This window comes from Marmota flaviventris, chromosome 9, assembly GCF_047511675.1.
Source record: "Marmota flaviventris isolate mMarFla1 chromosome 9, mMarFla1.hap1, whole genome shotgun sequence".
NCBI classification, from domain to species: domain Eukaryota; kingdom Metazoa; phylum Chordata; class Mammalia; order Rodentia; family Sciuridae; genus Marmota; species Marmota flaviventris.
In genome coordinates, this window is record NC_092506.1 from 114,654,346 (window position 1) to 114,678,079 (window position 23,734).

Consider the following 23,734-nt stretch of genomic DNA (forward strand, 5'->3'; position numbering starts at 1 on the left):
AAATAAAAATCTGGTCATTTTCAAAGCAATTTCAAATGTTCTGTATTTTAGTTTCTAAAATGTCTTCAGGATTAGACAAGATGAGTGGAGGACACAGGGGAGATACAAACAGAGGAGTGGTTAGCTCCAACACTATTTTATTTCAGAATGACTGTTTAATATGGTATGTGTAATATAGGTTGTGATATGACAATCACATTTAGAATTAGAAATGATTAAACAAAATCAGTATCTAGTTTGAAGGGGAAAAACAAAATCTATGCAGAAACAGTTTGGAATCTATTGAAAAATAAGGTTTTAAAAACAGAAGTAATTTTAAATAGATTTATATGAGAAACTAAGGATTCCTACAGAGGTACGATTCTTATAAAGTATTAAAAAAAAACACAAATAGAATTTTATTTCTAGAGAAGGCTTTAGAAACCATTCTGTTTACAGCTTACATTTTATCTTTTGCTAAGTTTCAAGTTCTTCATCTGTAAAGTGACATGCTCAATCAACACAATTAGTGGCAGAGCTAGGACTAGAACCTGATTTCCCTGGATACCCTATAAATCAAAAAGGTCACTCTATTATAAATTATTATTATTAAAAGCTGGAGCTCTAAACTGAAAGAAAATAAGAGAGACTTCATTGGATCTAAACAATCATATCCATTATAATTGCCATCAAAGTTTCCTTCTTATTGGTAAATGAACATTCCTTTACTTAGGATTAAAAAAAGGGAAGTGGGTAAGAATTTTACTACTATCCAGAGTCTGAAGTAATGTAATATTACTAAGTATCACCTGACATGGTATATTTTCTAAGATCTATTCCAGATCCACTACAAAAGTACTTTAATTTCATACTTAAAAAAAAAAAAAAAAAAAAATCAAGAGGATAAGTAATCTACATCTGTAGGAATATATAAGTGTGTTTGTGTGTGTGTGTGTGTATATATATATACATTAAAAAATATAACTTTTATTGTTTAGGAATATACTTATAATACCAACTATAAAATATTAATAATTTTATATATTTAGGAGATCCAGCAAAAATTTTATCAGATCAGGAGATCAAAGTATGGATCCTGGGAATTTAAAATGAATGTGATTGATTAGCTGGCAACCTGATTTAAAATAACACAACAGGCTGCCCTAAAAGCAGGAAAAGAGAGTTTAGAAAGCAGTTTTCCTGGTTGGATTTTCGTTGTGCACCTCACCTGCTCTGGAAGTAGTTTGCTAGCTCTGATGCTTCATGGTTCAGACTCCTCAGGTGCACGATTAAATTTCCAGAGTTGGTGAACATGGCGCCACATGTTTTGCACTCGTAAATCCGAGGCTTGCGGATAATGTGCCGGGAAACCCTCATATGGTGTTTATATTCCCCGAAGGAAGTGAAAGTAGCACTACATATCTGGCACCGGAAACAGCGTTTACCTTCATGCTTTAGGCGATGCATCTTTAGCGAGTAAGCCCTGGTGAACTTTTTCCCACAGCGGTCACACTGAAATGGTTTAATTCCTAGAAAATAAAGCAAATCAAAATAACATCTGAGAACAAAATGAACTGAAAAGGTCAAATACCTCACAAATTTCTGAACTATAATTTCGTAGATATAATTTAAAGACAAATGTTATTAGAAAAAAACATTCTAATTCAGTTACGCAGAAAAGGTGCAGAGTATTTGAAGTCATTAGTGCTTAAAAATAAGAATGGAAGAGGGCAAATTAGGTAATGTATACTGAAATTGATCTCTGAATAATCTTCTAAATCATTTCATTTACAGACCTCAAAACACATTTTAACTACTTAGAATTTAGATAGAACCAAAGTTTCCACCAAAGAACATATTCATTTCACTAAAGAGACTTAAACTGAAAATGTCCCCCCGCATCTCAGACAGAAATGAGAAGAAAAAAGGAAAATTCTAGCATTACTGTATGTCATGATCACAACAGAACCATCATTTGATGAAATGGCTTTTTGAGTATTTATTATGCTATTGATAAAAAATGTTGAATTATAAAACATTGTTTCCTTAAATTCATTATCACAGTTTTATGGAGAAAGAAAAACAAACTAAAACATCTTATAAAACACAATCATGGATTTAACAATGTCTCAGAGAACTGGCATTAGGATAGGAACTTTTAAGATCTATCTACAGAATGAGAAGTGAAGTACTAACATAGCTGAAAACAGCAGCAAAAATCTCTTGTCCATCAGAGGGCAGTGTTTTACCCATAAGAATCCTGGTAAATTTATGTCGTCACAAAACTTCATCAAAACCGGATCTACCATTTACGTAAAATCTTATACTATAAAAATATAGCTATACTAATCAGAGCAGAGAGATCAGGATTACATAACAAAATTATATTAATAATTAAATATTAAATCTTTTGAAGCATTTTTTTTGTATTTTCAAATTTACAGTAGTTAACCTAAGAATGATCAAAAAATACATATACACTCTTATAAACCCATTTGCTTTGCCATCTGTGCAATTCTCTATCTTACATATGTAAACATACCAAATAGACCCAATATTTTTTATTATTTTCCCCAGTATCTTTTAATATACATATTACACACTGAATATTGAATCAGAATATGTAATACCTGTCAGAAATGCATTAGACAAATAGTTTCCTGACAATGCACCATTTCAGCAATGAATCTAAGCTAATCTGTTCTCATTTGATTTCCAGAGTTTTTCCCTTTTTTCTTTACTCAAAAGCACCTGTTTTCTATTTTAATTAGGATTCAAAAATAAAATGTTTTAGAACACTCACTCATGAACCAACAGGGAAAATGGCATTACCTGAGTGGATGAGCATGTGCTGTTTTAGGTTCTGAATACGGGTGAATCGCACCCCACAGGTTGGACATTGAAAAGGTCTGTCTGGACCATTTGGACTTGGTCGTTCTGTACTGCTGGTGGAAGGAGCAATGTAGAGTTGGTAGGGATACTGAACACTTTCCAATCTAAAAAAATAAACCGAAAAAGGCAACCAGGCTCTGATTTTTAAGTTGAAAAAACATTTCTGCAGGTCAACTTTAAAAGAACAAAAGAAGAAACACTTAAAGACTTCTTAGAAAACAGTTTGACTGTTAGGAGTTTCACCTAGAACAATATGAAAAACAATGTTACTGACCAGAATATGTAGCATCTTAAATTGAGCATGGACATATAACTACAAAACCTATCATAGACTATTTTATCTTAGATATCATTAATCTCTCTAGTCCCCTTTTGCTACTACTTTAATTTAGGCTTCCTCCATACAAACTTGAATTAATAACTTTGTTTAGCACCACACTCCCTTCTCATGGAATCACAGAACTCTGACTAAGTCAGTCTTCCTTTAAAAGCCTGCAAAAACTTATCTTCACAATACAGTCTCAACCCCTTTAAAAAGCATACAATACTCCTTATATCTGATTTCTGTCTACCCTTTCAGCCTCATTTCTTGTCATACTCTCTAAATATATCCTATACCAAATTATCCCTCCACTGTTCCATAATCTCTGCCAATTCTGTGCTTTTAGACATTTAATCCCTTCTCTAACCTTATTTGTCTAGATACTGCCTAATCATTTTATAAAATGTAGCTGAGGGGGCTGGGGCTGCAGCTCAGTGGCAGAGTGATTGCTTAGCACGTGTGAGGCGCTGGGTTCAATCCTCAGCACCACATAAAAACAAATAAAATAAAAAATGCTATCCATCTACAACTATAAAAGTAAAAATAAATAAATAAATAAAATGTTGCTGAGCTGTCACATCCTCTTCCTTGAAGCTTTCTTTATCAGTAGCTTAGCTGGATATCATCCTAGGCAAAGCAACCCAACTCTCTGCAGATGATTTAATGATGACTTGTTTACTTGTCTATCCTTCAACCTCTCTTTTTCTCTGAAAATGGATGGAGCTCCTTGAGGGAAATGGCTATGCATTTCAACTCCATATGCCTATCATTCAGTACCATATTTAATAAACAACAGAAGAACTGAGTAATATTTGAAATTACGGAATCTGGGCATACTTCTGCTTACTTATCTTTTTATTACTTCATGCAAATGATTCTGGTTGATAATCTCAGCCGGATTTAGCTATCCAAGAACAATAATCCTTACTGGGTTCTTTGAATCCTTTGAATTTTTCATCAAATATAATTTTTAAGATTGTCCTGAAATCTCTATGAGGAGGAATTTAATCATTCAGTGGGGTATATATATTCAGTGGTGAGAGGCAAACAATAATCAACAAAATGATCAAAGCAGAGAATAAAAGTATGAAGATCTAATAGTGATGGGGTGCTGGTTTAGACTGTTTATCAGGAAAGGCCTCTTTGATAACCAACACTGAGACAGTGATCTGAAGGCCCAGAAGGAGCCAACAACATGAATAGAAATAGAAAAGAAAGCATTTCAGGTAAAGGACATAGAGAGGCAAAAATGCTCAGAGGCAGGAAGGAACAAATATGAGGTATTTCAAGAACTGAAAGGGCAATGTGGCTAGAATGTAGTATACAAGAGGGAGAATGATTTCATTGGAGCAGGCAAAAGCTGTATCACACAGTTGTTTTAAAAGGCATAGTGGGCTGTAGAGTACAGCTCAGTTACGGAAAGCTTGCTCAGCAAGTGCAAGGCCCCAGGTTCCCTTCTAGTACCACAAAACAACAAAATACAAAAATGAGCAAGCAATTTTAGGTTTTAAATATGAATGAAGAATAGCAAGTATCCACAGCTTGCAACACAACCTAATCTGATTAAAAAAAAAAAAAAAAAGATGATGATGATTTTGGCTACCACATGGAAAATAAAGTTGTGGAATAATGAAATCAGGGGCAAGTTTGAAAGCTACTGTAGCAGATGAGGCAGAAGACGGTGATGACTTAAACTAGGGTGGTTATGGCATAGAGAGGAAAAATAGACTGGGGCTTGGGGATATATTTTGGAGGTACAGTTGACAGAATGTAAGGATTAAGTATAAGAGAGAAAGTGGAGAGGGAAGCAAAAATCATGAGTAATTTTGAGATTGTGTTTAAAAAAATGGGGGATAAAAATGAAAGAAAGAAGAAAGAGGACTTAGATAGGAAGTAGAAATCAATAGTTCTGTCTTGGTGTTATGTATGAAATCCCCCTTATATGTCTATGTATAAGTAGGAAGGGTAAAGTGAAGACAGTGACTTGGGAACCAGGGTATACAGATCAGAACTGGTACAGTTTTTGTAGCAGGCCAGATAGTAAATATTTTGGCTTTGCATACCATATGATCTCTGTTCCAATCACTTAACTCTGCCACCCACCAATGATATATAAGAAATAATGTGGTTATATTCCTCTAATAGTTAATTTATAGAATAAAGATGGCAGGCTGGAACTGTCCTGTGGTACATAGTTTGCTAACCTCTGATATAGATGCTATTTAAAGCAATGGACTAGATAATTTTGGAAATGCCAGAAAAACAAAAATAAAAATCTATAACTTTTATAGGCAGTCTAATGTGATGATGCTACCTCATTACTCTGAAAAGTATACACGAGGTCCTGATAAATTTCTTATACTCTTTTGAGATAAAACATTTAGAGTTGTAAGCACAACCCTTACAAGAAAACCACATATTACATTAGAACTAACCGATCATCATCATCCGCATGAGCATTAGTGCTAGAAGTGCTTTGAAGTGTAGGCAACCCCTCAGTAACGCCTTCATCTACTGAGCCTGTGAATAAAAGAATGAAAACAGGACAGTTGTCAATACTTTGGTGCAAATAAGCCAATATATTACTTGCAAACCACTTATCCATGCCTCTGACGTGTATTTTCTAGTATTAATATGTTGAGTGATTAACCAAAAGCAGTAGTGTTCTATATTATATTTTTACTTTAATTAAATGTTTACATGATTTTAAAAGAAATATGTAAGACAAACTTTAGATTACTATTTAATTTCTTTAGAAAATTTTCAGAAAACAAGCAGAGTAATTTAAATGCAAAATAGAATTCACATAAAACTAAATGATATTTAACTATTATTTAAGGAAGCACTGGCAATTTTTATTTTATTGTTTTTGGTACCAAGGATTGAACTCAGGGACACTTGAACACTGAGCCACACATCCCCAATCCTATTTTTGTATTTTTTTTTTTTTTGGAGACAGGATCTTACTGAGTTGCTTAGCACCTTGTTGTTGCTGAGGCAAGCTTTGAACTTTCAATCCTCCGGCCTCAGCCTACAGAGCTGCTGGGATTACAGGCGTGAGCAGCTGTGCCTGGCTGCAATTTTTGTTTATTTTAATTTTTTAACCTTTAAAAAAATTTATTTGTTCTAATTAATTATACATGACAGATGCATTTTGATTCATAGTACACAAATGGAGCACAATTTTTCATTTTCTCTGGTTGTACATGTGCAATTTTTATTTTTAAAACTTATCAAATCAAATCACTCACTCTACAAATTTAAAATACAGGGGCTGGGGTTGTAGCTCAGTGGTAGAGCACTTGCCTAGCATCTGTGAAGCCCTGGGTTCAAGTCTCAGTACCACATATAAGTAAAATAAAAGTTCATTTACAACTAAAATAAATATATATTAAAAAATTTCAAATACAAAGCAAACACCTAGGAAACTCCACACAAGTCACAAGATAATACTGCTGGCATTCTAGATGTTCCCATTTATTCTTCCCTAACAACAAACCCTCCTTCACAAGCTTGTCTTATATGGTTATCATTTCCTCCTCCACTCTCTCCTTTAAAAAATACTTTTATCTCAAATACATGCACCCATAAGTTAGGGATTAGTTCTTGCTGGAACACAGCAATGGGCAGTCTAGGGCTACTCTCACATTATGTATAGTGTAGCTGTGGTTGCAAAAAAAGACCCCAGAGCAGTTAAATCTTAACTATCTACTAGCTGGCCTTCAAAGAGGTTTGCCAACTCTTGCCATGAACAATATATTTCAGGGTTGCCTGGTTATAAAACTTGATATAATTATAAAATGAATTACACTGTATGTATTCTTATGGCTTGTTTCCTTCAACACTGTGGCCTCATTCATGTTGACAATTGAAGTTTATTTTCATCATTGCAGAATATTAAGAATTTCTCCATTTTACTTTTTTATTGTGGGAGGCACTGGGGATTGAACCCAGAGGTGCTTTATCACTGAACTATATCTACATCCCCCCTCTTTTTAAAGGTAGGGTTTCACACTAAGTTGCTTAGGACTTCAATAAGTTGTTGAGGCTGGTTCTGAACTTGTGATCCTCCTGCCTCAGTCTCTCAAGCCACTGGGATTACAGGTGTGAACTACCAGGCTTGACTCATCCATTTTGCCTTAAAAAAAAAAAAAAAAAAAAGTATGTGCATGTGTATATATATGTGTGTGTGTGTACATATACATATAGTCAATGGACCTTTATTTATATATGCGGTGCTGAGAATTGAACAAGTGCCTCACAAATGCTAGACAAACGCTCTGCCACTGAGCCACAACCCCAGTCTCTATTTTACTTTTGATGAAGTTTCAAGCTATTATGAACAATGCTGCTGTGACTATTCTTGTACTATTAATACATTTAACTTAAGTGCATGCTTTTTCTCTAGGGTATATACTTAGGAATGGGATTGCTAGGTTACCTTTATTAGAAAATGCTCTTTTTCAATGCTTTAAATTTATATTACTACCAGCATTTAATGACAGTTGTATTGCTCCACATTCACACCAACACTCAGTACTGTTGGATTTGAAAAATTTTGCAAATTTGGTGAATACTTACCACATATTTCATTGTTTTTCATTTTCTTTCTTACAAATGAAGCTGAGAAACATTTCATGTATTTATTGAAACTCTACCTTTGTGAAATGCCAGTCTTGCTACTGAGATGTCTTGCTTTCTCATCATTCTTTTTTTTTTTTTTTTTTTCATATTTTGGATACAAGACCTTTTGTCAGTAACAGACGCTACAATATATTTCTTCATCAATGGCTTATCTTTTTATGGGTCTTCTGATGGCCAAAGATTTTAAATTTTAATTAAATTTATTAATCTTTTCCTTTATGGCTATGGTTTTTGGTCTTATTAAAAAATCTTTTCCTATCTCAAATTATCACAGAAGATTTATGTGTTGCTTTTGATATTTAGGCCTTTTAGAAAAAAATCCATCTGGAGTTGATTTTGTAACCAAATGCATTTATTGAAAAGTCTCTTTCTCTTCTTTGCAGTGTCATCTCTGTAGTATATCAACCATACATAAGTACATCTGTCTGTTTTCAGGTTCTCTTTTAGTTCCATCTGCTGATCTGTCCTTGCATTAAAGCCCATCTTCAGTTATCAGAGCTTCATAATAAATCTTGATCTCAAGTACAGCGAGTCCTCTGAGTCCATTTGCTTCCTGAACATTTTGTTTTTGGACCTTTCATTTTAATATACATTTTAGAATCAGTTTGTTGAATACAAAAGTTAATGGTCATTCCATTTCTCTCTTCTATTAGTTTGGAAATTATATAATATTTTCCTTTTTTTTTTTTTACTATTACCATAGAAATTATACACATTCTGGGTCAGGCCCTGGTTTCCTAAGTTGCAACCATAGTGCAAGAAAAAAAAAATAGGTATGTATTTATTGAAGTCTAAAGTTAATCAAAACCTTTACTTCTTCCTGATAATACAAGGATCTTGGTGGTTTTAACTATTTTCTACCTGTTCCCATTCTGCAATTTAATAATTATTGTCTGATATTTTAGGTGTTTGTTCTGATTAGGGCCCCACGAGGCATTATTGCTCTCTTATATGAGCAATGTTTACTTACATTTATTCACATATTCACCTCTTCCTTTTGCTCTTCACCTCTTATATGAGCAATTCTGTGTTCACTTTTACTTCTGTCTGTTGTCCATCTTTAAGAAGCTTCTTTAGTGATTAGCTGATAATTGTGTTTCTTTAAAAATGTCTTTCACTTTCATTCTTGAAAGATTTCACAGTGTGTAGAAATCTACATCAGCAGTTATTTTCTTTCGGAACACTTGAATATCATTGCACTGTTTTTTGATATTGAAAAGTCAGATATTCTTCTTTTCAAGGTAATTTGTCATTAAAAATTTTTTTCTGAAGAATTTTCTCTATGATGTCTCTAGTTTGTGTTTTCTTTTTATTATTCCTGATTTGTGATTTACTGGCATTTGACTGACTGATATCTTTCATTAATTCTTGAAAATCCTCAGCCACTCTCTTTTCCTTTCAGGACTTTTATCAAATCTACATTTGCATCCTTCACACTTCTTCTCTTCTCCACTGTAATCTCTTCTATTGTGTCTCTCTGTGCAGCATTCAAATAATTTCTTCTAACTTATCCTCTGGTTCTGAATTATCTTTTGCTAAATCCCATCTATTGCCAAAATGTTCACTGAGATTTTTATTTTGGTTATTTTTTCCTTTTCAATAAGTCCCTCCCCCCACTCAAATTTGCTATGTTAACTTTTTAGTTTACTGTTTTCTGCAATTATTAAGATTATTAATTTGTTAAACTGAATAAGTATATTTGTTTTATATGTCTGAAAACCATGCTAATTGACAATGCCAATTTATTTTTGCTGTTTTAAAATTTCCCTGTTAGTGGTTCTCTATTTGCCTTGTTTCTTATGTGCCCTGGTTATTTTTGACAGTGGTTTCTACCCTTTATAATAATTTGTAGGGGATTGATTTGCTTCCAGAGAAGATTTATGTCTGCTTCTGCTAAGCTCCTGGGGAGCTTGACTTAAAAACAAGTCACTCTTTGAGACTCCTTGGCCTAGTCACAATAGGTATAACCAGGATGTAAATGTGCAAGTGGGCTAGTAGTGACCATAATTTCTCAGACATGTCTGCCACTGGCAAGGCAGTCTTCCTATAGTGCACCAGAGACTGAAGGATGGGGAGCAGGTCTAGTTTTAGTTAGTTAGTACCTTTGAGGTCCCTGCTTAATGTATGGTAGCAACTTTCAATCTTCACATGCTGTCTGGACTTTGGCTTTCATTCCCCTTATTCTCTGATGAATCTGCACCTGGCATTTGCTTGGCAAATGTTTTGCAAAGCATTAAACTTGTTTTAATGCTGATAATGTTATCTGTTTGGCTCAAGGTCCCCTCCCCTTCTAATTTAACCTGGCATCTTCTTGACCATCTTTCAGGTTTTCAAATACTTTTAGGGTGGTCTGTTTAAAAAAAAAAAAAATATATATATATATATATATCAACAATCTGTTGTTTGTACTAGGGACAGTGGATCCAAACGACCTACCCTCATCAGGTAATAAACTTTGTCAATTTCTTTACTATTTGCAATCAATTTCTTTACTGTCTGATTTGTTCATCAAATGGACAAATCTGAGCTTCCGAAAAGGTCTATTTTCTTAATTGTAAACAAATTTTGGTTACAATATTTTAATGAAAGTTAAAATGTACTAATTGTAACAGTTTGTATAATATTATATACATGTGAACATTTAATTAATATCATCTGTTAGCATACATAGGATAAAATTTACTCCTGATAAAAATTTACAATCCAATACTTCAGTTTTTCCTTTTGGAACACTTGAATTAGCTGGCATTATTTGGAAACAAGTACATTTTCTATTTAAGTAAGATTTAAAAAAAAAAAACTAACCTAATCCCTCTTAAGGCATCCAAAATTACTTGATCATTTGTGCTGGAAAATTTGTTACAGGGCTACAATTTACCTTGCCTTTTTACATAACACGAAATATAATTTAGTTTTTGTTCTTGATGATTCATGGAAAACCATCAAGGTCACTAGTTATTATACTATATTCTAATACACGGAAATACTCAGAGGCTTTTGAAAGCAGACAGGACTACTTGCTTCTACACTCATTCTGAACTGTATCCCGTTCTACCTTACTGGTGTGTTTAGCATTTCTGTGCATGCCTTTTACTTTTCCTCTTTCCCTTATTATCAAATAACATTTATGTTTGTCCCCTGTGTCTACTTATCCAACTTATCCCTGATCCTTCTGATTTGTTTTCATTCCAGATGGGTAGAGAACCAGATGCTGTCTTTTGTTGAAGAATGAACTGCTTACTTCTCAATCTTTCCATTCTCACTTTTTTTCCTTAAATAAAACAAAGCAAACGAACAAAAAAGAGAACTAAACACTAACATTTCAATTTGTCTTAGGATAAAAACTAGAAAAGTCCCAATAGTTGAACTTTTGTCACCACGAACACAAAAACTTACTTTATATTTGGAACTTAATCAGAGTAAAGACAGTACAGAAGCTTACAGGAAATTGTAGGTATTGTAGTTTATGCCAAAATAAAACAACACCCACCTGGAGGTTGATAAGGGGAGGACAGGAAGACTCTTTTTTTTTTTTTTTTAGAGAGAGAGAGAGAAGTTTAATATTTATTTTTTTTTTAGTTATCGGCGGACACAACGTCTTTGTTTTGTATGTGGTGCTGAGGATCGAACCCGGGCCGCATGCATGCCAGGCGAGCGCGCTACCACTTGAGCCACATTCCCAGCCCCAGGAAGAATCTTAATTGGCATTTTGAAAGCAGACAGGACTACTATCAGGCAGGTTATATTACTTCTAAGAGTGAGTGAAATCTTGGTGAGAGGGAAATAAAGACCACTCTGTTTTTGGATTGATTCTAGAATTGTCAAGGGTTTGTTTAAAAAGCGGGTCAAAAAAGAACTAAATGGGGGTATAAAATACATATAAAACAACAACAAAAAAATCCATTTCAACATGCTTAAAATGTCATCAAAACATTGGCTAATAGATCCCTAATTCAATGGATACTGGGGATGCAAAAATTAAAACAAAAACACTTTCCCCTTACCAAAAGCTAAAAACAAAAATAACATGAAGACACTCCAAGTTAAACTGAGTTAAAACACACGCTTTAGAGTCTACCCATACTGTGAAAGTTATAATATAAAAAAGTGTTATGACTTATGCAACTATCAGAAAAAATAAAATTTTATCAAATCTTTTTCTTGAGATGCCAGTGACAACACAGTAAATTACATGAACTAGAATTTAATTTACACTGATTTAACTGCAGATGTTATTACTTTTCTGAGGTGACAGTGATGCTTCTTAAGTTATTAAAATAAAGTTTCTAGATGTGGGGGGGACGTGATATAGCTCAGTGGTAAAATGCTTGCCTACAATGCATGAGGGCCCTGGATTGAATACACAGCACTACAAAAAGAAAAAGTTTCCTTTCTTCAGGGACAGTGAGAAGGCTAAGAATTCTGAACGGACCCTTTCACCTTGTGAAACAGTAAAGGTGATTTATAATGACAATCAACTTGATATGACAATTTCTGTTGTATCAAACACACACTGCTGCTACCACTGTTTAGGTAGGTACTCAAGATGTTTAAACCCTCTGGTAATGAGAAATAATTATATTGGTTATCTCCTACTGAGCACTAACTATGTGCTAGGCACTGTTCTACATGTTTTCAATAATATCCTACTTGATACTTGAAAAAGAGAAAGTAGCTTCTCACATTCAGGACCTGGCCATTCACTCGCTCAGGAGTTGGCCTGGCACTCAAAACTAGGCGATGTTGTTCTCCTGTTGGACATAAACAGTCTCATGGAACACCAATATCAGACTAGGTTACTCTGTGAGCCTTATTAAGCAAGAACCCCCAAACCCCCAACATTACTGTTCAAACATAGGCAAAACCAAAATCACCATGCAATAACAAAAATACCAACATCCCCTACTTACCAGCTTAGTCACTATTGAATGTTGTTGCACTTTAGTCTGCATTTCTAGGTAATATTTATTAAGACCTTGCTCATAGAATAATCCCTACTTTCTGATATAATAAGTACTAAGAAAACCTGACTTCCTGAAATCCCTCCTAAAATCATCTAACACAAGCTCAAATCCTCTGCTACATCTTTTCTAATACCCTCTCACTAAGAAGCCCTAAAAATCCCATAGTGTGCGATCTCCCTTGCAAATGACAATAAACTCAACTTGCTCAATTATAAGTGACTATTGGCTATAGGGCACTAACAGAAATGGAAGTCTCATCAAGATTCTGCTTAAATTCCTACTGCCTTGCACTAGGACTATTGATAACAGAATATAGATCTGAAATACCTTTTGAAGTGCAACCTGCCCTTGGCTAGAGGATAAATTCAAGCTGAACTCAGCTAAATATTTCAACGAAGTCCTTTACTGTTGAATTTATTTGGTTCTCCTAGAAATAAGGTCTTTGGGATTATTTTGGTTATTCAATCAGATTTGTTGTTCCTTGGTGTTAAGTGTTCCTATGCTGTATCTGCTGAGGAATAAACTATAATGGAGAGCATGAACATGGGCTTGATTAGAACCAGCCCTGCAGGCTGAATTAGATCTGTGACTATCAAAACCATTTCCAAATTTTAAAAAGTACTACAGTACTACATGGATGGACTGAAAAAAACATGGTAAGGACAGAAGCCAGTCAGAAAAGACTACCTACTGCATGATCGCATTTACATAAAGTATCTTGAATAGATAAATCTATTTACAATATATTAATGGCTACCTAGTGATGAGAGAGTGGGGCTGTGAGGGAATAAGAAGGCATTCTTAATGGGTACAAGGTTTCCTTTTAGGGTAATCAAAATATTATAAACTTATACTGTGGGATGGCTACACAATTCTCTGAACATATGCAACACCATTGTGCACTTTAAACAGGTAAAATGTTATGGCATGTTAGTTATACTTCAACAAAGATATTAAAAACCTTATAAGAAATTCTTCATTTTTATCTTTGTATTCCTAACAAATGCTTAACTAATAGTGTCACATGCCCAGAATCAGGAGGTTTTTGGTCTGGCTCCTGGTCCATGACAACTCTGAAACAAAGAGTCAAGCTCTGGAAAGAAAAAGTTACACAGAATTATTCTTATGAATTAATTGTTGTAGCTTTTATGGGTCATCTCAATCCAAAACTACATTTTCCCAGGCCAAATATCTGTTCCCTTCATGTTTTTTTCTCATGTAACAATAACTTGTACATTTATCTCTCAACTGATGCAATTTCACCAAAGATAATTTGAAATCATAAGGGGCCACTTTGGGGGAGCTTTTGATTAAGAACAAGATTATTTGTTAGAGATGCATTAATAGTATTCAAACATTAGAGTGGTAATTTTTAAGAGGAAGTATCAGGGACATTTCTAATATATGATCTTCCTGTTAATTCTGATTTTCTGGAAAAGACAGGAAAAATTTTGTCCTTGTCATGACAAGGCAAGGAACTGACCAAGTTGTTAACAATTGACTCAGCCATGGAACTTCAAGATGTTGGTTACTGGTTTCTTATTTCCCAACCTAAAAGCCATTCATCAGATCTTCCTTACTCCTCTATTATCCATTCCACTGGAAGACGTAAGTTTGTATTTTGACGGATTCACCAGAAGAAACTATCTTAAAAAAAGGATGGCTTCCACCCAAGACAATGAAACTAGATTAATTTATTTGCTGATTTTTCAGTATTTCTGATCCTTTATTTTACTACTAGACCTGCCTATTACAGTTTAATATAAGCTTTCAGAACCATCTTTTTTTTTTTTTTTGGTACCGGGAATTGAACTCAGGGGTACTTGACCTCTGAGCCACACCCTGAGCCCTATTTTGTATTTTATTTAGAGACTGGGTGTCATTCTTTTCTTAGTGCCTTCGTTGCTGAGGCTGGCTTTGAACTAATAAACCTCCTGCCTCAGCCTCCTGAGCTGCTGGGATTATAGGTGTGTGCCACTGGGCCCCGGCTATCCTATCATTTTTTTCTAAGATCTCCTTTTTTGTTTTTTTGGTACCCAGGATCAAACCCAGGATTGCTTTAACCACTGAGTCACATCCTTAGCCCTTTTTATTTTTCATTTTCGAGACAGGATCTTGCTAAATTGCTTAGGGCCTCACTACCTGCTGAGGCTGGCTTTGAACTGTGATTTTCCTGCCTCAGCGTCCTGAGCCTCTGGGATTACAGGCATGTGCCACCACCGTGCCCAGCTTAAGATCTCCTTCTGTGACCAAGGAAAAACAAGACTGTTGTCCCCACCTCTACCCCCCATCACAATTACTGCTCTGAATTTTAACAGATCATTGGCTCTATTATCCCTCATCTGACCTGGCTGACAAAAATTTAATAGCTCTTCCTTAAACATCTCAGAAGGAGATTTCCTTTTATAGGTCCCTCTGGTATTTAAGTTTCCTTCATATCATTATCCTAACCCTCAGTCCTATAAAAATTGGACCTTGATCTCACATCATCAAAATGCTTCTGCTGAAGTCATTATAGTCCCGTCAGCACACATTATCCAAGGGACACTAACGGGGCTATCCAGAAACAGTTCTCCTCAGACACACTTCAATTTTCTCTGTGAGAACTAACTCTACTCAAGGTATCCATCCATCTTAGGGAACATAAAACTGGCTCACTCGTGTTGTAACAGATACTTATCTAAACACTCCCACCATCAGGATGTACTTATGTAGATACCTGGTTATATTTGTCTGAACACTAACTTATTCTATGTTCCTGGGTTATCGATGAAAGATTTTCAGATGTTAAAACTACCACTGCAACTTGTTCAATTGTAGGTGCATTCCTGGTGGTTATTGGCTGGAGGGCACTGACATGATAAATAGGTACAGTAGTTCCCCTTATCAGGTAAGGATACATTCATTCCTTCCAAGGAACTGCGTGAAACCATGAATAGTACTGAAACCTATATATGTACTGTTTTTCCTATACACATCTATGGTGAATTTTAACCAGTCACAGTAAGAGATTGGCAATAAAATAGAACAATTCTAACAATATGTGATAATAAAAGTTGTAAATGTGGTCTCTTGTTCTCTCTCAAAAAGGGTTACTTAAACATAAGTACTGCGATAATGTTCTAATAACCAAAATGGTGACTAAGTTGACTAAAAGGGCTAACTTACACAGCCTATACACACTGGACAATGAGATGACTCACATCCAGACTGGATGGAGAAGGATGGTACAATATTTCCTCACACTATTCAGAAGGGTATAAAATTTAAAACTTAGGAATTATTTATTTCTGGAATTTTCCACTTAATATTTCTGTACTATATTTGACGGAAGGTAACTAAAAATGTGGAAAGTGAAACCATAAGTAGGAGGAGTGATTATATCACTATCTTTACTTTATGGCTAGGGAAACTGGTGGTGTTAAGTAAGTGACTTGCTCAGAGTCACATTATCTATTAAGTGGGAAAAACTGGTAACTTTTAATCATAATATTATATTGCTTTTCCATATAGCATATGCTGAAATTCTACCATTATTCTAGCTTCCCACCTCAACAAATTTATCATTTATTGCTATTAAGAAAAGTCAGGGCTGGGGTTGTAGCTCAGTGGTTGAGCACTTGCCTCAAATGTGAGAGGCACTGGGTTCGATTCTCAGCACCATGTAAACAAATAAATAAATAAAATGAAGATACTGTGTCCACCTACAAGTGAAAAAATATATAAAAAAAGAAAATTCAAATTATTTTTTAATACGTTAACTGACCACCCTAACACAATCATTTAATTTTAATTTTTATAGAACCATGGACTGAATCCAGGGCCTTGTGCATCCTAGACAAGTGCACTATCACTGAGATATTCCCCCAGTCCCAACCACTTTATTGTTAATGGCAGAGACATTTATTTATTTAGGTACTGGGGAATGAAATCCTTCTACCACTGAGCTACATTTCTAGTCTTTTTTATTTTTACTTTGTGACAGGTTCACACTAAGTTGCTGAGGGTCTTATTAAACTCCTGAGGCTAACTTGGAACTTGTAATCCTCCTGCCTTAGCCTCCTGAGTCACTAGGATTATAGGCATATGCCAATGTGGCTGGCTGGCAGAGATTTTTAGATATAAAATTCCTTTGTTAACACAGTAAAGTGCAGACTATCTAGAATTATAGTTCAAAATAAATCATTAAGTCATTCATAAAATGAAGCCCTTTCACTTACATTTTTTTTTCTTAAACTGTATAAAAATTATCTTTCTGAGTAACAAGACCCCACCTACACTTACTACTCACATCCTTTTTTCCCCTTTAAATTTGCTGTATTTATTGCTTCTATTTGCCCTAAGTTGAAGGTGTTAGATTTTACAATGTGGGCTACTGGAAAAAAGGGAAAACTTAACAGGTAAAATTCGACTTGGATTATTTACATAGGTAATCAAATTATTATTATTTTATAATTTCAGGATGAACATATTAAACATCAAAATGGCAAGCCATTTCCTGAATATCTTTTTAAAATGAATTAGTAAATAAATTACTTATACAACTATTCTTATGAAATATAGAAAATAAAGTACTATGCACATCTCCCTTTTCTTCCTCCCAAATTTGTTGACTGCCCACAATACCCCAGGAATTTACTTTTTTTCCTGTGTGGCTTTGTTTTGCATAAATTTGCAGTTAAGATAGGTTTGCTGAGAGTCATTAGTACACTTCTATGGGTAGGAAAAAACCCATTTAGATGATTTGATTACATTATTTTCAGAGCAATTATTACTATGTTCCAATTATAATAGGATTCACAATTATAATAATTCTACTTATGTAACTCCAAGTTTTACTCTACTAGTAATGTCCATAACTTCCATATATAATCATACAGGCAAAATATGAACGTATTAGATATACATGAGAGTGGTAAACATGACTACTTCATTTATTAGCATGACATTTAAGTTAGATTAATATTTTGGTTCCTAAATCCTCAGATTAATGACTAAAATAGTAATTATTCATTAAGCAGTTCATAATTCAGAAGGTACAAACATGTTTTCAAGATTAGAGACTATGGTAATTAAGCAAAAACTTGGTCATATTAACAAGCAATGATCTCCTGCCATTAAATATTTTATTGGATGTGTGTTCACTAAAATTCTTCAAAAGTATCTTGTCCCAAATCAGGAATATAAACTTTAAGTATTGTGGGTGAAACTGCCCCCACAAAAGATACACTGAGGTCTAATCCCCTCTTACCTATGAAGGAAATCTTATTTGTAAATGGGTGTCTCTGCAGATGTAATCAAGTTAAGATGAGCTCATATATGATTAGGGTGGGCCCTATATCCAGTGACTGATGTCTTTTAAAAGGAGAGAGATTTAGAGACAAAGGTAGAGGCACAGACACACTGGAGGTAGAAATTGTAGTCATGTAGCTATAATATAAGAAATGTTGGCAACTACCAGAGCCAGAGGAGGCAGGAAGGATTCTCTCCCCTATAAACCATTAGACTTTTGGCCTCAACTGTAAGAAAATGCATTTCTATTGTTTAACCATCCAGTTTGTGGTACTTTGTTGTAGTAGCCCTAAGAAACTCATTTAATGGATAAAAACATAAGAAATTAACAAAGTTAATATGATCTTTCTGGTTCTTCCATATTTTGGAAAGACCATCTTTATTATTCACTTGACTTTTTAAATCCCTCTTGTTTGAAACCTGGATATAGATATTTCTCAAGGATCAGTCCTTTGGTCTTGGCTCTTACATATTTTCCTACTGAGACTGAATTTGCCACTGCTAAATTTTAAAAGAGAAAAGTCCCAAATATGTAATATTACCAATCCTGCCATTTCAACTGCTTTTGGCATGATATTGCTTAGTCATAATCCAAGTACAATTTACATAGAACTAACCTTGCTGATTACTCTTAAAACTAGGTCCTACTTCCATTGATTTTCATATTGTATTTATTGCATTTAATAGATGCTATAACTATATAATTACCATTATTATTTGTACCACTAAGAAAGGAAAAAGGAACTGTGAAAGATGATCAACTGTAACACATATATGGATTCATAGTAAGTTATAAAAAAATTGTGACTTAGAATCAATGACTATTAAAAAAATGTTATTACTATTTTGTCCCAAGTACTTTGACTCTTTTCCATTCCTTCAGTGTATCTATTCAATATTACCAAGTAGCATAGATTTTTTCCTTTACAAAGTCTAGTAATATCCATTTTCTTTAGGGTTTTACTCTTCATCACACCAACTGGTTTTTGAGCCTCTCTCCACATAGTCAAACTCCTATATGACAATACTAATTTTCCTAAAATATGTGTATATGTGTTTTATTTTCTATTTAAGGTATACTACCTACTACTACAAGGATAAAATCCAAGCTTACTTGGCTTACAATATCCATTCTGCTCTGATTTTGTTCCGGACAATTATATACACAACCAATAATCATTATTTTCCCAGGTTCTTTTGCAACTAGGAAAGATCACGACACAGAATGGCATTAGATTGTGTGTTCTGGCTTTTTTTCCTTCAATGCTGAGAATTAAACCCAGGGCCTTGTGTACCTTAGGCAAGGGCTCTACAACCAAGTTACATACTAGTTTGTGGTATTAGTTTTTAAGGGATTTCTGGGAATATTTGTGCTTTCCTGATAAAAACACTGCCCCATTTTAGAATGCAAAGATAAAGATGAAGTGAGCATCTTATAATCAAAAACAGCAAACATATAGATGAAACTGATAACTAATGATACTAGATTATAAATACACAAGGGGCTTAGGTCCATCATACTAGTCTTGGACTTACCATTTGTGAACATGTTATATGATTTAAAAAAAAAAAAAATCCTGGTTGTTAAAGCAACTGCAGAGGCATTCTGTTGTATTGGAGTAGAAAGCAATCCTAATTGAAACAAGTATCCAAGGCTAAGGCTCTTCACAACCTGCTCCTTTGTGTCTGGTTTCCCATTTGTTCCCCATACTTTCAGGTATCCATACTTTATTCATATCACTCTGCACTGAATTCACTGCTTACCAAATATGCTATGTTCTTCCATGCCTCTATACTTTCCTACAGGTTTTGTGCTTTTATGCATCTTCATTGAAGTGTCATTCCTTAGCCTGCTCCAACTCCTACTTGTTTAAGACCCAGCTTAAATATATGTTAACTTGTTCTTTCCCTTGTTGCAACCATACATGCTCATACCTTTAGTTTCTAGGTTTAACAGTTCATTGTAATCAATTATTTATATAACTGCTTCATCAATTAGACTATTAATTCCTTTGTGGCATGAACTATGTCTTCATGCATCATCAATGTTTATCATATAAGTTCTCAATAAATATTTTAATAAAGAATAAAACACTAACTGGATTTTTAAAAGCTGTTTTCTTTTACACTGAAAGTAATTCACAATTTGTATCTCTGGCTTTGTGCCATCATGTACTGTCAACATTTTTTCCCCCCTTCCCTGATGTGTAACTTGTAAAAAGGAAACTGTAGTGCTAATAACATCTTTAAAAATCCAGTTATGTTTTACTCTTCTTTATATTTCATGTAGGACTGAACACAAAATTTTTAATCTACTAAGAACTTAAAAATGTTTAATTGACTATAGCATTATGAAAAACATAGAAGGTATTATACCTATAGAGGAAGACTGTGGACTAATCAGAAGGTCCTCTTGGACTTGTTCACTTCCTGGCACTGTTTGCTGATCACTCAGTGAACTCTGAGATGCACTGACAGGCTGAGACACTTCTTCATGGACCTCCTCATCACTTAACCTTTCTACTTTGACCCGGACATCTTCTTCGGTACCCAGAGGAAGGGTAGTTTTTGTGCTCTCACAAGTCACATAGTCAGCCATTCTTCTACCTGCCTCAGATGGGCCAGGTAACTCTAAAGTCCGGGTATTTTCTGCTTGCTTAGCCTTTTCAGGTTGAATCCTTCGATCAATTCCAAAAGGAAAAGTCCAGGGAAAAGCTAATGAAGAGTCAACTGGTTGATTTCTATTTTCTGTGTAGGAAGCTGAAGAGTTTAATACTTGGGGTGAACTTGTTTGTGTGCTACACTTTACAGGACTCTCAGGAGACATAACAATGTAACTTTTGCGTTTTCTCCGGGACTCTCGGCAGACAGGAATGGTTCTTTCCACCACACTGCATTCTGAAGACACTGGGGAAATGCTTCCATCTCGAGTAGTAAAATTGCAGGTAGAATTACTTTCTTGTCCAGCATCTAGACCCTTTTCTGGCTGGCTATTGGGTGTATTCCATAAAATACTTGATTTCATGAACTCTGAGCAGGTGCTAGCAACACTAAACATTTGCATATAGCTCGCTGCAGCTAGAACATCAATAATATTTTCTGTGTTAATTGAAAGAGTAGCTGTGTAAGCATATTCTAAAAGGGGTATAAAGCCAGTCACTGTAACATGATGCAGATCCAACACATTCTTGTTCTCATCCTCTGCTTGGCCTACAAGTTTGGTGCGAAAGAAATCACTGCAAGCTGCTAGTACCACCTTATGTGCCCGGAAGATTTTGTCCTGGACACGAATAGTGATATCACAAAAATGTCCATCATTTCGCAGCATGTTTAGTTTTCCAAGCATTTCCTGGCTGTGGGAAGAGGAGCTATGAGTAAATGTTTTCACACCCATCTTTTCCTTCCTCTTCTACAGATGCTCTTCAAGGATGCAAATGAATCACAAATGTCCTAAAAAATACATAAAATAAAATATTAAATGATGGTTTAGTAGCTAAAATAGGCAATTTATACCATTTTCAGGTGGCCACTGTGCCAAGTAAAAGACAAAAAGATGCTAGTGAGAGAGAAACTTAAGGTACACAATGTATTAAAATGTGTTCTCCAAACTCTTCAATCAGGGAAGCATTTCAAATACTGTTTAAATAAGCTCCAGAGTTTTAAATGATATTTGTAAATATTGATATTTAGAACAGTGCCTGGCTTTTATGCCAGACACTATTCTAAATATTTCACATTTGATAAGTTATTGAACATCAAGAGATCTCTGTCAATGGGTATAGTATCATCCCTGTTTCTAAACGTAAACATGCAGTAGGTAATGCCAGTTCAAACATTAAATAATCCATCCTACATAATCATTTCTTTGAATATTCTACTTAGATAAATATATAGGGGAAAAGGAGGAAGAAAGGAAAATAAAGGGGGGAAAAGATTAAAAAAAGATTTCAAGATAATAACAAGAAGCCAAAATGATCAATTTGGGATTGTTCCCTGTTTGATATGATAAAAAGGATAAAAGGCATAAATCCTTTTGATTGATAGAGAAGGCCATTGTAATAATCATCTTGGACCATAATTTTGAAAATAGTTCAAACATAAACCTGCTCCAGGAACACTTATCTCTATTTTATGGATTGAAGGGTTGCCTGATTCAAGAATGGAAAATAAGCCAATTAAGGTTGTTAAAATAAAAACAATAATAAAACTGTTTTACATGTTGTCACAATGAGACATTATGCAGCTAAGACAGGTCTAAACAGACCATCATTTAATATATTTGCTATTTCCTCTCATAGAAACAAGATGAAGAGGTAAAAAATGGGAAGGCTATATAGAAAGTGTTTCATTCATTTGCTATATCCTAGGAAACTGGCTTCTGCTTTTAAAGCTGTGCCATCAAGATTGCTTACTTTGATTGGGATCATGTGGTTGAGGGAGGAAACATGCCTTCAGAACAAGTGACAGTCATAATCCAGGGACCATCTGCATGAATAAAGGTATAAAGTCAAGAAATTAAACAGCATATTTGGAAAATGTACAGTGGGGTATTAAAATGAAACCACTTCAATCTTGGTTTGGTTGGAGGCCCCCAAAATGTACCACATTTAAGTAAGGTGTGAGGGCACATATGCAAAGAGGTGGAAAACTTTTCTAAGATGGTGCTTCTTTCATCTTCTGTGATCTAAAAGTTGAAGATCAGAAGAGGAATTTTGCTGAGAGTAATCGGTGTGTCATGAATTACAAACTCCCTGCTACTCTCCTGGCATGTCTGTCCTTTGTCTCAAGTGAATGGAAATTGTATCACACTTTAAAAGATTCTTTGGCATGAGTCTGACTTAAACATGGTCAGGACTATGAAGTTTGCTTACTATTTTTTCATAGTATATAAAGCCATATAGTGGAGTGTCTTAAGTGCACAGAATCTAGTGCACAGAATTTAGTGTACACAATGCTGGGTTGTCATTTGTGACAACTGTCACAGTTGGTTCAGCTGTGTGAACTTATTAAGTAAGTCACTAAATTCGCTGTACCTAATTACTTAAGCAGTAAAACAGGCAAAATAGAACACAGGCCACACTTCTGAGGATCAATGACCTAATACATATTTAGTGTTTTGAACAGTAACTAACATAATCAATGCTACAAAAATATCAGTAACTGTTATTGCTGCTGCTACTACCATCACAGACCTTTTCTTCTTCCTCAGCCTATCCTAATCCAGGAAGGGCCAAAACCATAGTCAGCAAATGTAGAGGAGTGTAAGAGGGCTCAGTGTGAGAACACAGAAACAGGAAACAAATCAAACCCTACATTTCCACTGCAGGCCTACAGTAAGCCTGAGGTAAGAAAGGACAGTTGATTTTTAACTTTGAATTCAGTTTATTAGTTCTTGAAAAGATTGTTTTTATTTCCTGAAAGTGACTAGAAAAGTTACTAAGACTCGTTCTCCAGGGAGTTGGAAAGAGAACACTACAAAATGAATTTAAATGGCCAGAAGACAAAAATGAAAATGGGTTGAGTACCTCTGCTAAGTCTGTCTTGTCTAAATGTGGTACAAAGTCTAATTCAGTTGGAGTTATGGGATGAGAAGACGAATAATACACTGGGAAATGCTTTCTAAGTTATATATTTATTACAT

At 34.7% G+C, this 23,734-nt stretch overlaps 1 protein-coding gene across 9 annotated transcripts in view; it reads right to left on the minus strand.

Annotated features, from left to right (window-relative positions):
* The window catches only part of Zbtb44 (zinc finger and BTB domain containing 44), a 66,486-nt gene that overhangs the window by 2,134 nt on the left and 40,618 nt on the right, over window positions 1-23,734 (minus strand). For 3 of the 9 annotated variants that reach the window (XM_071616874.1, XM_071616873.1, XM_027945496.2), the window contains 5 exons: window positions 22,506-22,578; window positions 20,470-21,543; window positions 5,629-5,713; window positions 2,812-2,975; window positions 1,208-1,508 (listed from right to left, as the gene is read on the minus strand). In XM_071616874.1, coding sequence (XP_071472975.1) covers window positions 1,208-1,508; window positions 2,812-2,975; window positions 5,629-5,713; window positions 20,470-21,487 — 1,568 coding nt within the window. In that variant the 5' untranslated portion in view covers window positions 21,488-21,543; window positions 22,506-22,578. Of the gene's footprint in view, window positions 1-1,207; window positions 1,509-2,811; window positions 2,976-5,628; window positions 5,714-7,774; window positions 8,467-20,469; window positions 21,544-22,505; window positions 22,579-23,734 lie in introns of those variants that run through there. The other 6 variants (XM_027945497.2, XM_071616875.1, XM_027945499.2 and 3 more) reach the window with 5 other exon arrangements.